Source organism: Cololabis saira, chromosome 3 (assembly GCF_033807715.1).
Source record: "Cololabis saira isolate AMF1-May2022 chromosome 3, fColSai1.1, whole genome shotgun sequence".
NCBI lineage: Eukaryota > Metazoa > Chordata > Actinopteri > Beloniformes > Belonidae > Cololabis > Cololabis saira.
Window position 1 is genome coordinate 15,930,673 of NC_084589.1, and position 15,868 is coordinate 15,946,540.

The 15,868-nt window shown below is 42.8% G+C and overlaps 1 protein-coding gene across 1 annotated transcript; it reads left to right on the forward strand.

The window, feature by feature from the left end:
- Positions 1 to 2,432: 2,432 nt before the first annotated feature.
- LOC133440906 (basic helix-loop-helix transcription factor scleraxis-like) lies at positions 2,433 to 15,797 on the forward strand. Its single transcript, XM_061718241.1, has 3 exons — positions 2,433 to 3,383; positions 3,634 to 3,850; positions 15,123 to 15,797. The coding sequence occupies exons 1-3, from the start codon at positions 2,995 to 2,997 to the stop codon at positions 15,159 to 15,161; spliced, it is 645 nt and encodes a 214-aa protein (XP_061574225.1). The 5' UTR covers positions 2,433 to 2,994; the 3' UTR covers positions 15,162 to 15,797.
- The last annotated feature ends 71 nt before the right edge of the window (positions 15,798 to 15,868 follow it).

The following is a 15,868-nucleotide window of genomic DNA, read 5'->3' on the forward strand; positions in this document are numbered from 1 at the left end:
AAGTATTGGTTCACATCCCCAGCATTACTCTGTCTTCTGTTTCATGCTGTATAAACGGTTGTTTTCAGATTGGCAGCATTTCTGTGCCTGCCTCTTTAAATGCAAATGAGCCACTTTTCCACTTGCCCCCAACCTCGCTGGGAGTGGGACACCCCTCACCTACTACTGAAAAGTTTTGCAGATGGAAACAAGACTGCCAGCCTTGAAAACACAGCGGTTCACAGTACATGTTTGAATCAGTTTTCAGTGTTGCTGTTACCGAAGTCCTCGTGTGACTTTGAAACAGGACCAAAACGGGAACCGATCAATTTCTCCCATTTGTCCCGACTGGGGCGGCATACTCAGAACAGACTGGGTGGTTTGATAAGATGTTTTTCTGGTCTGGTAGGCAAACCAGATACCAAACTTTCATACTCAAGCCTCTGATTTAGGATGCAGAAATGACAGCCTAATCAAATTGGCCCAGCTGGTCAGGACAGTTTCCGAGCTCTTCCGAGGGAATACCAAGGCTTTCCAAAGCTAGGCAAGAGAAGTAATCTCTCCAGTAGGTACTGGGTCTGCCCCAGGACGTCCACCCGGTTGGACATGCCCAAAACAAAACACCTCTAGAGATGCCCCCAGGAGGAATCCTAACCAGATGCCCAAACAACATCCACTGGTTTCTTTCAGTTTGGAGAAGCAGCAACTCTCCTCGGGAGAGAGGGAGGGACTCCATCCTCTCTGAGTCCAGCCACCCTGAACATTAGTAATTTATTCAAATTTCTCTGAAGACAGTTCTTGTGAAGAAATATGTTCAGTGGTGTCAACTACCAGAATTACCATATTTGATTGCACGTTTTATCTGATTTTTCTTTATAAACCTAAAAGGCTGAGGTTTGACCCCCTGACTGCAGCTGTCAGTCCCTCTACTTCCTCCATTTGTATGGTTTCAAGACTGTAGTCTACTGAAAGCAACCACTGCAACCGACATTGGCTCCTGTTCATTCACTCATTACCACAGCATAAACAGCACGGCTGAGATTGAAGGGTAGAGATAGGGGGAAGCAGAAATGTCGATGCAAAAGGAAAAAAGACAGAGAAATCAACTGTGATGGATGCTGACGGTAACATTGTGTAACTGACAGATTATACATTCTGCTATTAGTCTTCAGCAGGAGCTCGCTCTTGCCAATCTACACAAACGAGACATGCCAGCATTGGTGGTTGGGTTTAGAGTTTTCTGTGAGGTACTACTGAGGATTGTGGACTTCATGGTTTAGTTTCACGTGGGTTTGCAACCTTTAACCACGGTACATTGAAATTAGGAAGAAAAATGTAAAGGTCACTCAGTTGCACAATCCTGGCTAATAAAATCCCAAGACTTTAAATGGTAAAAGCAATAAGAGTTTGACTCCAACATGTCTTACCATGCAAACAATGACGGAGCTTTTTCCTTCCGTCGTTCTTTACTTACAACCATTCTTGTCCTTCTCCTTTTCTTTGTCTTTGCTCCCTCTGCTGTCTCTCCTCATTCACTCTTCACTTTCGGAGAAAGACAGATTGTTTAAAGGAGTATAAAGTAGCAGATTCTCTTTACTGAAAATCCATAAACCTTGCAGTCATCATCCAAACACTCCACCCTAAAACATCTGACTCCCTTGAGGGTAAACTACTTTCAGGCCCTCTAGTGTCACGGCTTGTGTAGATAAAAAGACTTGGGCCATGGCTGAGTAAATCCCATTCCAGGCTTCCTTCACGAGTCTGGACTGATCTGCCAGCTCCCAGCTGTGGGGCTTAACCACCTCCTGGCCTGCCGTCCGGGGACACGGGGAAGCAGAGGAAAGGAAAGAAGAGATTGAGAAAGGAAAACTCTCACTTCACCACTTAAAGCGCACAGTTTATCACTGTCAAGGAAATGGCTGAACAAAACATGAACATATTTCATGCTAGCAGCCTCCTTTGTCAGTTGAGCATCAGAAATATGAGAATATACCACTGAGAACCCAGAAACAAGAACGAAAAAAGAAAAAAAAGTGCATTGGCTTCTTTGTCATTTAAAGTACTGGCTTCTGATGTGCAAGTACTGAAATAACTTTGGGTTCACAGAGTGTGGATGTATTTCAGCAAAGAAATCTAACACATCTATCTGTGAGTCTGTCTAGCTCCATCTATCTGACTATCTATCTCCGTGGCTTGATTGTACTGCGAGTTTGCAGAGGGCTCAGAGGGTGATGCAAGTACCGTTCTAGGGTGGATTTCCCCTGGAACGCATCAGTGTGCAGCCAAAACAAACTCCTGCCGATGGTTTGCCTCTTGCCTCCGGTCTCTCTGGCCTGCTTTTAGACAGCAGCCGAGGGACTCTCACCGCTCAAAGGGAGGAGCGACGCGGTCCTTTGGCCCTCCCACCGCCTATAAGACCAGAGACAGACTGAAACACTCAGACTGCAGACACACGTGGAGCAAAGAGACAGAGAAAAAGAGGCACGAGGGGGGGGTGGACCAATCGAAAGCAAAAGAGCATGAAGAAGTCGGCACAGAAAAGTTTCTGATAGTTTGACTTTTGGGAGTGAAACAGATAAACAAGAGCAAAGGACAAAGCAAAGAGTTAAGAGAGGCAAAGAAAAAAAAGAGACCTCAACATGCCATTTTAAGTTGGGTCTTATTCCGAGGACATAACAGAAGGAGAAGCAGATCTTCGGGACGTGAGGTGCTTTTTTTTTCATCAATCAAGAGTGAACAGCTTGGACGTGGAACCTGCAGCTACCTATGACAGCAGATCTGAGGTCAAGCTGCTTTGACCTCAGCTTCAGGATCAACTTGCTGATGCTTCAGTTTCAGTAAAGGGAGGTTGTAAACCAAGACTGACTTAGTCTTCTGATTCTTCGGGCAAAGAACACTTGTCACCTTTAACTGGCAGCGTCAGCATCATTTGCTACCAAGCATCTTCAGCACAACCTCAAACGCTACCAGCTTGTCTTGAGGGCTTCTCCAAAGGACTCCCCAGTAGCACTGAAGATGACGTTTGCCATGCTACGCACGCCGCCTCCCGCGGGCCGCTTCTTGTACGGTGACATCGCTCTCCTCTCTGAAGACGACGATGACAACGGCAGCGAGGGCTCCGGGTCCGAAGACCGAACCAATTCCTCCAATTCCGCTGCCTATCGCCTGTCATCGCAGTCCCCAACCACCTTCCACATCAAGATGAGCAGGAAGAGGAAGATGTTAGGGGCTGCAGAGGTAGAAGACATAGCCGCGAGGTTGGGCCCCCCAGGACAAACCATGGGGGCCCATGGGGAAGTTCGTCAGAGGACCGCCGCCAACGCGAGGGAGAGAGATCGTACCAACTCTGTCAACACAGCCTTCACGGCGCTGCGCACGCTCATCCCCACCGAGCCTGCAGATAGGTAGAGAGCTCCTCCACCCCACTCTGTCATCACAGTTCACGTGATCCATCTTTAACCACAACCCAACTCTGTCTGGGATGCAGTTTGACTTAAAGTTGTATTTACATGAGAAATGCTATTTCCTTAGCAAGCAGGGCTTGTTTTGAATGTTCCAATGGTCTATATGTTGCATCTTTTTGTGTCAAAGGTCTAAAAATACTGTGAGAATTAATGTCAAATACTTATTCCTCACACCTTTTGATGATTACAGGAAGTTGTCGAAGATTGAGACGCTACGCCTGGCCAGCAGCTACATCAGCCATCTGGGGAACGTGCTGCTCCTGGGTGAAGGGCTTCATGACGGACAGCCGTGCCATGCTCCCTCACCCCCGTTCTTCCACGTCAGCTCCTCCCCCACCCGAGGAACCGACCAATCCACTCAGCCCAAGCACATCTGTACCTTCTGCCTCAGCAACCAGAGGAAAATGGTGAGCGGAAAACTCCAAGTCTGAGTGAAATCAAGCGAAAAGGACAGTGTTTATAGAAAGTGCACTCATAAAATATGCTATCATCATATCAATATCTTTAACCTGAAAGGGCAGGAAATATGGAGAAAAATGATAACTAAAGCCTTTAGGTGAGAGTTGTTTTATTTACGTATATGAAGAGGTTCAAGAATTAGAAAATAAGAATGAATTTAGACTTATCAGAAGAGCAAGTGGACTCAGGGTGGAGGTTTGGGTCAGTTTCATGTTAAAAGCTGACCTGAGATCAGTGACTCTGTCTATAAACCTGACTGGCCCCGAAGGACTTTAAAAGTGCAACCTCTTTTTGAGCCCAATTTTCGAGGTGAAGGACTGTGTATTATTACACTGTTGGGGGTTGGTTTTTACTCGAGCAGCTGGCTAGAAAGTTCAAGGTGGTTTCTACAACAACAAAAAAAAGATTACACCTCATAGAAATGATTTTTTTTCTTTTCCTTTTTTTTTTTTTTTTTAAACAGAGGCACTAAAACAGATCTCGGCAGACAGGGTTGGTGAAACAACCACTTTTCTTTTTCAGAGAGACTAAAATGAAACTTGCCTGAAAATTTTGAATTAAACGTTTACAAGAGTTCACCAAAGGAGATTTATGACCGGGAGCACATAAACTCCATCCAAATCCATGTGTATAATTTCAAGAATGCATTGACGTCAACTGGAATATGAAAAGGTTTTTAATCACAACCAACGAAGAACTTACTTGAGGTAAACAGATTTGCAACTCACAATAACTTTCTGCCACAGAAACTAAACATTGCAAGGTGCAATTCAGTTGTACTCTATGTAGAAAAAACAAATGCAATGTTGAAGCCACAGACAAGAGGAGACGCTTCCCACTTTCCTCACCCTGCTTCCCCCCTCCTGCATAGCAGATCTACAGATTAAAAGAGACCAAGAAAAAAAAGAAAGAAAGCCAAAAGCAGAAAAGTGTGAATATCACAGTGCGGGTTTGTGCTCTATTTGATTGATTCAGGCCAGGAAATTGACATAATCAAGAACACTCTCACATGAGAAAGCCCCGGTCTGATGAGGAATAACAGGCAATGAAGAATTGCCATTAGCCGAGTGAAATCAAATATTTATGAGCGCAGCTCAGATTTTGACAAACACCACAGAAGATGATAGAGGGCTGACGTCCTCTCACCCCTCCCTCTATAACCAAAGCTGCTGCCCATTTAGCAGGATTTATGGGTAGGGAGCTGACATCTGGCAGACTCCCCCGTTACCCCAGCAGTGTGTGAAAGCTAATACCCTCCTCAGTGTCTAAACCCAGAGACCCTTTAGCTGAGGGATAACCTGAGTCTCAGCAGTGTGTGTCTCCACGCTAGTCCTCCCCCCTCCTGCCTCCGATCTGAACTTCTCCAAGTGAAAGCCTAGAAGTCCTCGGTGTCTAAACCCAGACACCCTCGGCTGAGAGATAACTGGCCTGAAACCCGTCTCCTTCTCCCTCCTCTGGCTCCGTTTCTTTTTGCCTCCGTCTGTCCCCTCTTGACAGTCTCATTTGTTTTCTCTTCTTCCTTTATTTTTACTCACATCTCCCTTCTGTTTTGCCCTTTTCCTCCTTAACTGGTGACCCCCTCCAGCTCTGACGGTATCGATCAGCCCGGTGGAGGTCAGAGCTGTCAGTCGGAGCGCTGTAATACTATCTGCCGCTGTCAAGCCAGGACTGCAGATGCATGACCAACCTGTAAATGCACGCGGCGCAAGAAACCGATTATGAGACTTTGTCATGACAGACCACTCACACACAGACACTTTGACTAAGTCCGTGTTTTTTGGCTGCATGTCACATTACACTGTTTCTCATTTGCAAGATGAAAAGTCTCACTATTCTCTCTGGTGAGTTACAGACAGACTCCACCAGTGAGGACCACCTCGGTGAAAGGACTGGATCCCCAAACGCATTAGATGAGCTAGTAAAAAACAAAAAAAAAATACATTTCACTTTTTGATGTGAACAAAAAGAGCACAAATTATGTATAAAAGAGCAGCACAGATGTTCTTTTGCCATTTTGCCACATAACAATGAAACAGTCAGAGTCAATTTGAGTTAAAAGTGAAATGCCTTTTAAAAATTCTTCATATAAAACTGGTTCTTGAAAGTCAACACATTCATTATCATTAAAACTCAGAAAAAGAAAAAGAAGAAAATAATAGCTTATAAAACTTAAAAATGGTAATTATAAGATACCGATGACACATAACTTAAAAATTTTCATTAAATGAATAAAAGTGGGTTCTCATAGGTTTTAGCAACTGTGTTTGCAAAGATGTGTAAATTTGCTATTGCAGAGTGCTAATTTTATTGTTGAATTAAATCAGACAAATTAACTGCAACTGCAGTTTTTATCAGCTACTGGTCCCTCTGTTGGTGTGGACTTTAAATTTCTTGTAAGATGCTATCATTTACTCTTGTTTGGTCTCTTGTTCTGTCCGTATCTGTCATTACTTTCATGAGTCTCTTAGTCGCGGCTGCCTTGAAGTCAACAGAAGCTCTGTGAGCTAGTTCCATCCTTGTTGACGCGTCAGCTCAGCCTGATCTGACATCCTGATTATTTTCCATTTAGAATTCAACTTCGACTTCCAGGAGGCCGTTCAAATGGACCCGATGGACAGGCATTGATTAGGAGTGACGGTGAATGGTTGTTGTCCGTTTTGCAGTAAAAGCTTTTTGATCCATGGTGTTTCTGCAGCTATCTCAGTTGTTTTGAATGGTGGCTCTTGGACACTCCTGGATGAATCCGAGCCTAAGGTTCACCCCAGTTCCACTGAATTTGGTTTGGTAAGCTCTGTGCCGGTGCAAATGGCTGTAGGAGGGGTACCAGAACGATTTATGAGTATAGATGGCCAAGTTGGTGCAAGATAAAATGATGTGCGCTTGTCAGAGGAGACGACTGGGACGAAAGTTAATTTGGACGAGGACTGCGAGAGCGAGGATATTCTTTCAAATTAAATTGAAACTAATATTTTAGCATGAAAAAATCTTAACAAATAAATGTACAATTGCAGAGGGATGCATGTAAGATTACGTGAAAATATACAAGACTGCTGAAACTGCTACTCTTCACTTTTAATAGTTCTCCCACTGTAAGATATGCAGGCTTTATAATTGAGGGTTAACATTGACAATTAATGTTACAGTTTAATAGTGCTGCGGGTCATCTACTGAATGATCTCACACTGCAGCTGTGTACTCGGTGCACATGCACCTGCCAAAAGTAGGTGATGTTATTACCTTTAAAAAACAGGGGAAGAATCGAGGGGTGCACCTGGCCTCTAAAGAGTTAACTAGAATTGGCAGAACCTGAGAGCATTTTATTTCCCCTGGAAAATATGTATAGTGTGTTTAAGTAGGCTAAAGGGCAGCGTTAGTGCTGGTGATTACAGAGAGGAAACGATTGTGGAGGTACAAATCAGAGTTTTTGTCCTGAGTCCTCTCTTTGTATGTTTTTCTGGTCATTGAGGCTCATCACGGCTGTCAGGTCTGCTTAGACCAGCCGTTTCAGTTACACCTCTTTCCAACACGGGAGAGGGTGAAAGTGAGAAAAGTGTATGGTCATTTCCTCTTATTATGTGTGACTACAGTATAACTGTTTCAAAACAAACAGTCTCGTTACTGAAGACTACTGCACATGGACGAACCGTTGCGTATCGCATATTCAGAGGAATAGTGACAGGAATACTAATGTGATTATCCACACGACTTTGTCCAAGTATTCAAAATACTTCAAAATAGCTTAGAGCTTATTTTGAATAGAGCTTCAAAATAAAATTATACAAGTCAAGCACTGAAGATTTTTTTTTTTTTTACTTGATATTGAAGTGTGATTTAAGGCTGAAATTGATTGAACTATGTATGTCCAGATGTTAATTTTTCACTTGTGTGGTCTGTGACTGCAGGTTTCCAGCTTATCCACATTTATATGGGAAAAGAGGATTTCTGTTTTACAACACGTAGGGCAAATATTTCGTCCTTATTTCCTCAGAAAAAATCTAAAGTTTTGCAGTCTGTTGTGAATATTCTTAGACACTGTCACGTATTGGATCAAAGTACAAAAATCCAATCTCTAATTCTTCATCAGCATGTTGCAGTCAGACGTTGGTCAGATTAAGCCACATTCATGATGGTGGAACACTTTTACGAAGCATTTTTTACACAAAAGGCCAGCTGTTATTTAATCATTCATGAACATCAAAATCATAAAGTTTTGACTTGATGCTACAAAAGTAAACAGAATTCTGTGACGGAGCCAGAAGCAGCCTGGCACGAACAAACCGGAGCACAGGCCTTGTGTGCTGGGGTCTTTTTTCCCGTCGCAGGAACTGAAAAGGGGGCACATTTGCAGTGGCGACATCTGTAAATGAGATGTGCAGGGCAGAGGTGAGCCGAGCTCGGTTTAAATCCCTGCGCTGTCTGCTTGATTGATGCAGAGATCCTGTTGAAGACCTCTCTCCCTCGGCTGTCAGGCAACTGTCAGGTGCCTGGACTTAACATACGACAGGAAAAACTCACAACTGTGATTTCTTTTTTTTTTTTTAGAGGTTTATTATCTTTAGATGCAACTCTCTTTGAATTCATTTGAAATGCGCCCCACCGATCATCTTCAGTGCTACTTAAACACTTAGTTCCATAGGTGAAGTCGAGTCAAAGGTACCGGTGACACTCGTGAATATCTTAAAATGGTGTTTATTCAGTACATAACATTTTTAAATGTGTTAATCTGTCTACTTCTGTCTTTAGTCCATAGCAGCCAGTGCATTTTTACAGCCTTTTCCACAACTGTGGCTTATTTCTTTTGGCTCAAAACAGGCAGAGGGTTAATTCAATGCAAAAGAAAATAAAACTGGCGAATCATTTGCCAATGAAAGCAATTGTGCAGAACTTTTTCCTTTAAATCTGTATGTGACAAGTCACTGCATTTTTCCCAATATCTGAATGTCAAAAAGTTCATTTGATGAATTAAAAGAGAAGCCTTACGTTTGGAAACAAAATAAAAAAATCAGGCAAAAATATAATTACCGTGGTACTTATGGTGTGGTTGCTGTAAATAGACCATTGTTCCTTTTGAAATGGTTTATTTTACAGACATTTTAGGACTCAACCCAAACTTAATTGGGACTCGATGGGTTATTTATTTGGAATTTCTTGAAATTTAAGAGATATGTGTAAATTTAGTGAAACAATAAACGTACCATGATGTATACTGCTCCTAATATCGCGGGCAGTTTTCATTTGTGTATTGGCTGCTCTGCAACTTTTATACGCAATGACTTTTGTGGGTGGATGGAAAGAAAAGAGGCCCATATCTGCAATATCAACCTGGAAACTGAATACTCTCCCCCCTCTCGGTTTTTGTGTGGCATGAATGAATTTTAAATTTGTACATAAGACAGAAAGATAGCGACAAGTTAAGAGTTACTGAACGAGATGGATGTGAATGACACATCCAGAGGGAATTTAGTGTTTTTGCTCACACTGCGTTTAAAAAAACACGCACACACAGACACACAGTGACTGGCTGGCTCTCTGTGTCTGGAAGTCATTGGCAGAACAGAGCAGAGCAACAAATGAGCTAATTGTTCTGTAAATGATTTATCCTCTGCTGAGGCTGTACAGCCAGTGTTTAATTCAGCGGCTGCTATTAGAAACACATTGACGTTGGGCTTTGATGGTGATGTTAAAGGAGCCTGGAAACCGCTCTCTGTGAAACGCCCTCCCTGCTTACACCCGCACCCTCGCACGTGACACACACACACACACACACACATGTGGGCACACACATGTGGGCACGCTCCACCCCACAGAGACTTTTATCAAAAGTATATAATGCTACCTTCTTTTTTTTTGTAGTGCTTTCAACCCGACCGCAGTTCGCTGCTTCTATCTGAATGTGATAATAATATTTAAAAAATAAGTCATGAATAATTCCTCAGTTAAGCAGCACTTTCTATACTAACGGTGTGCAGGAAGATGTGGAAACAGGAATGAGAAGGAGACTCGGTGGGATAATTAACTTTGCTATTTATTCTCCACTTTGGACAGTTAGTTTTAGGTGTGCTGAACCTACACTTTGCTTCTTTATAGCAGCCAAATGAACCGAGCACCTAAAGAGAGCTTAAATGCGTGGACGGGGCAGCAGCAGGAGCGCACTAATGGCTGCGGTTTCCCTAGTTATTTGGATATTATCCTGTCCTCACTGGAAAAAGCATTGCATCACTTTTGTGCATGAAGCTGACGTTTGAGTGTCATAGACGAAAACTAAATTACCCTGAGTTACTGATAATGGCGGTGGCGACTCTGAGTTAATGTTTTGCGCCTCATGAGCAACAGCATCGCCTCTGCGCTTCTCATTTCAAGCTAGGCTAATGAGGTGCATCGACGTTGGCTCATATATACTGCGGGCCGTTTTTAAATATATTCTCCCCCACGTTCAGCGTGTCATGCATGCATGAGCCTGCTTTTGTGTATGACTGCGTGCATTCAAGTGTGGACCTGTCTGTATATGTTCAGCACAGATGGAAGCAGTTAAACCCTAATTTAACACCAGCAGAAGAAGTCGGGTCAGATAACTAACTAAATCTATTAGCAAAACTATCATTCTGTTGTCATTTGGTCTTCAGGGATAGATCTGCTCATGGGGCAAATTAAAACAAAACTACAGAAAACTGAGCCGGGGAAAGACCTACAACATAGCGAAGAGAAAAGCAGAAGTTGGCCGTGTTAATTATGCCACTTCTTAAAACAATATCTGCTGAGGCTAATGACATATTGGCTGTTTTGGGGGGGAACATCTTAACACTGATGATGAGGTGCTGGTTACTCCAAACCAGAGCAGAATGAAATGGTGGGAAGGGTGGGAACGAAGGCCAGGCCTTTCTAGTCATTATAACATGTTATTAAGACGTGTGAGTAATTACTTACATGCCTGGTGTCAAGTCCAGCTGATTAGGCAATCTAAAATAAATCAGGTGTTTTTCAGAAGCCATCAAGACGTGCATTAAGCAATCCACAGTGGACATAAATGAATGATGTGTCCAAGCCACATAATAGCAGACTGGGGCTATTTGGTTTGTTAGTTAGCTCAATTTAAACGTCTAATGTGTTATTTTTTTAATTGATGGTCATTTACGAGGGTAATTACAGCTTATATAAACCACCAGAGGCAGTGACACAGACTTAAATATTCACACTCAATAATCTAAAAGGATATGACCAGCTTTCATTTCATGGTTAAATACCAATCTCCTTATACGATTTCAGGCCAGTGCCCAAGTGGAATTATTTTTTCCAACCAGTCAGTCCTGTCCTCATTCAGCCAGAGACAAAATTAGATGTTTGTATTTGACAGACCAGCTTAACACAGGAAAAAAAAAAAAAAAAGAGAGTGTGCATGGAAAATCCCCAGTTATAGGTAAAGAAGCTGCGGCATTGAGTTTCAGAAAAACTCTACTGACGGCTGGAGTTTGTGATTTGATAAGATGCTCGAGAGAAAAGTTTGTACTGTCTTCACGTCAAGGCTGACAGAGGCTGCTTTCACTTCTATAACACAATAATACGGCTCCAGTTCAGTAATATCTTCATATCGAATCTAAAGCAAACATCATCACGCAATCATCTTAGTGTCGGACAAATCAGGCCCCGGGGATATTAGTGGTGGTATGTGTGCGTGTGTGTGTGTTTGAAAATAGAGAAGCGAGAGCTGAGATGTCACCCGAGCGTGCCCTGTTAGTCTTCTGGATATTGTTTTGACTGCCAGGCCGGCCTCAGCGCGGGCCCTCCTCCCCCCTCCTGTTTTGACTGAACCAGTTGCACTCCAGTTAAACCGCCCTCGCCATCTACAGCTGCATTTCCTCAGCTGTCACGGGCGCGCTCAGAGTGAGACTCCTGGATGACTCCGAGTGATTCTGTTGTAATTTGATGTAATTTGGAAAAGAAAAGTCATTCAATTTTTAACGCACAGGTTTTAAGTGAAACTCTTCGTGTATCCTCTTTCGTTAACCTCAAGTACTTTTCCTTGCACTGATAAATACCTGCAGTTTTCCACAGCTCTTTCCAGCAGGCACCAGAGAGCACGACCGCGCTGGTGTCTTCCAGCTGTTGGTTTGATAGTTTGTGTTTGGGGGCAAGTACGATAACAGGAATGCTACAGTGAGGCCAAAGTTTCCCAGGCCATGTGTGAACTCTTTTACGAAAAAAAAAGAGGCATCTTGGCCCAATCCCAAAATCTCCTCTTCTAGGCCACATCAGAGTGGAGCTACAAGGTCTCAGGGATGAAAACTTTAATGAGACGATGGATTACTACTCCATTTGGAGGCTGGATTGTCTGTCTGAGGGACCAATTAGACGATACCCCAGTAGATGACCAGTGCTGGGTCCAGTATCAGGGTCAAGGAGAGGGAATTGAGATTACGCCTTCAAGTGAGAGTATTTATCAACACATCTGGCTTTCTACTTGTTCTTCGCTCCTCTGGGACTTTCATAATGATTCTGAGTTCTGTTTAAAACTACGTTCTGAGATCAGCTGCGAGCCCCTCTTGATTGTGTTTTGAACAAATTATTGTCTAAAGTGTGCTCCCTTGGCCTGAAAGGTCTGAGGAATGAAGCGAAACGTTTGACTATCACAAGGAGGTTTTACAGGGAGGCGACAAGATCGTAAACAGTGCAGCACCTGTGCCTCAGTGTCAGTTATTGGAGCCTGGAGACCTATGTGTTGGATTGACTTCAGTCAGCAAAAACACTTAAGTTAAGGTTAGGATAAGACCAAAGTCCAGATCAAATTGACCAGGTTATTGTATATTTTCTCCTAAAAACATTTTGGTGTCACAAAGTGGTTCCATACACTAGTAGATGAGAAGTTGCAGCTTATACACGTGAACCCAACACTGCAGCAAAAACTGTAGATAGGCTGCTTTATTAACACATAACAACACCTGGCAGTAATCAGTTTATGGTTTATGTCTTGCAGTTATTGAGTCTTTACCCTTGCTGTGTGTTTGCAGAGATCATTTAAGTCATGACAATCCTAGAAATCTTGAGTAGAAGACAGCTGGACGTTCACATGTCAATCACTGACCCCGCTGTAACTCAACCTTTCGTTGACTGTCCAAACTGTGGACATGACCGTTCTTTTACCCTGGAGATGTTGGTGGACAGCTGAGTGTCAGCAGTTACATATGAAGAAGTGTTTTGGACGAGACGAGACATAACTCCAGTTCTGTTTAATGTAAGCCCTTAGCTTTATCATGGCCAACATTACTGATCTAATAGTGACCATTTACTCGCTGCAGCTGCACGAAGGATTGACCATAATAGTTGCTGTGTTCACCTCAGTCAGTGGGAGGGCTGATTCCTGTCCAAATCCTATGATTTCATTCTGTCATTACCGCCTGATACCCTTCCAACCACCTACCCACCTTTGTTGGAGTCAGTTGAACTGACTTTTCCAAACACCTACACCTTTTGCTCAGCCTGAGAGGAAATGTGTAACAGGTGTTGGGCTGATGAGCTGTGGGGGATGGAGGCGGGAGGAAGAGAGGGTTAGAGCAGAGCTGATATGAGAAGGGCAGACAAAAGTCAACAGAGGACAGGATTTGCAAAGAGTAGGGAGAGTTTTATCCCGGCAGATGGATAAAGTTAGTTTATTACTTTCGAATTAAAAAAGAAAAAGAAATCAGCAGAGGTTTACATGGAAACACTTATCATTAGTTTGTGTAGGCTTCAGATCCATGACCAGCAGTGATTAATCTTTGACGCATCAGCTCCAAACAGTATTTACCCGAGCAAAGATGAAATGTGTTGCATGGCTTCGTTAAAGCCTTCGGAGAAGCCGGTGGTGGATGGCCTGGGCAGCGAGCAGCAGAGAGGTTAGGAGGGAAAATGTGACGTTATTTTCCTGGCCAGATAGAGAGCGACTCCTCACCAGCCAGAAAATCAAGGCTTCTCTGTTCTGATTCCACAGATAAATGAGGAGCTTGTCATCAGTCATGCTGATGTCAAAAAAAAACCCCAGCTCATGATGCCACTCTTTAGCCTGTAATTGAATTAAAGAAATGCTCCCGGTGCTCTTCTACCGCAGCTAATGTTGTGTGCTACTGTTGTGGAATGTGTTTATGTAAGTTTACTGCACACAGTCATGGGTAATTTACTCTCTCAACTACTAGAATCAGTTCATATACAAAACCACACAATTTGGCTGTGCCAGTGATTGCGGTATAACAGTATCTGTTTTCTACTGTGTGTTTGGCGTTTTTCTGGAGAGCAGCTTCATGACGCCATCGTGAGGGATTCACTTTAAAGTTTGTAGTTTTATGCACCTGTTGGCGGGGAAAAGTGAAGAAGGCAATGATAACTGTTGACTGGGATGAGACTGTAACATGAAGCTGAATATACCAGCCTGCTGGCTCAGTTTAACATGAAGCTCGGGAGAAACAGTGAACTCAGCATAGCTACAAGATCCGTTCAACCTTTTTTTGTTCAATATCAACAGACTTGTGTCACTCTGACGTGTTTGTTGAGCCAAGGGCGAAACTTTAGTTTCAGAGGTGGGGGGGACACAAGTAGGAACGGTAAATGTGTGCGTGTAGCTGTAGCGTGGATGTGCAGTGTGGCTTTGTAAGACTATGTGTGTGTGAATGCGAACAATCAAACAATTTGAATATGCATTTACTTTTTTAGACACTTTTTAACTTTTTTTTTTGCCCGTTTTGGGAAAATGCTGGATCTGCATTCTTGGCCAGGCTTGATTTTTCATTTTCAAAAGCTTGGGCACAGAAAAAACATAGGATTCCATTGACTCCTCCTTGTTTATAATGGAGCCAAGGAAATTCACAGCACCACTTCTCTTGAAATCTTAAGGTTTTGTTGCTGAGATGCTGTTCTACAATCACTTTTGGGCTAACATGGTTGGGTTCCTGCCTGCCTGCCTGCACTTCTTCACTTGCGCCTGTCTCCACATATTTCTCCTATGAAATATGAAAATAGATCATGTTCATTCCTTCCTTTCCTTATAAACAAAGGGCCGTCAGTACCTTCGCAAAGTGTGTCTCGATGATTCGCGATTACAGGCTGAGCCTACCGTTAGTTTTTAAACTGTAAAAAGTGGGGGGGACAAAAACATGATTTTGAAAAGTGGGGGGGACATGTCCCCCCTGTCCCCAGTGGAAATTGCGCCCATGTGTTGAGCTCCTGCTCACGTGATGTTGTTTGTGTCTCTTGCAGAACAAAGACAGAGACAGGAAGACGACCATCCGAAGCTAACGACCAGGACGCCAACCAACCTCTCTGTTAAACTGCTCATCGCTCCGACAGTGACGGTGATTTTACTCTACTATCACCGCAGCTTGAAGACTAAACAGACTTGGACTGCATTTTTTAAAAAGACTTTTGAAGGACTTTCGCAGCACTTCCCGGACTTTTCAAGTTTGTTTTTTTTAAATTGCTTTTTATATTACTTTACAAAGAACTTTCTATGTCAGCCGTGTGAAGCTTTGACAGTATTTTCCAAAGGGCTTTCTCGTGCTTCAAGACCATCAAGAACCTTTCAGCCGTACTTATAAGAGACTTTTTTTTCCTGTGTTCAGAGACTCTTTGCTCAGAGTTTTGAGAATTTGTGGCACATGATCAGAAAACACATGTATTCATCAAAAACTGTGTTATTGTTGTGTAAACTGAAATATAAATGTATATTTATGTAACATAACATTATATAATGACACTATGTTATTTAACAGGCGTATGACTTTATTTGACAAACAATGTGCATTGTTGTAAGGTACAAACATTGGCTATTGATTCGGTTTATAGCTTCTCAATGAATATGATCATGAGAGTATAATCATGTCTGAAAGTGGAAAATGACTCAAGATGACCAATAAAGTGTTTGTAAACCTGAAATTTAAAGACAGAGAGAGTTTTCAAGTCTTTTCCCGATCCTTTCCAGCAAATAAAAGTTTTAAAGTTTCCAT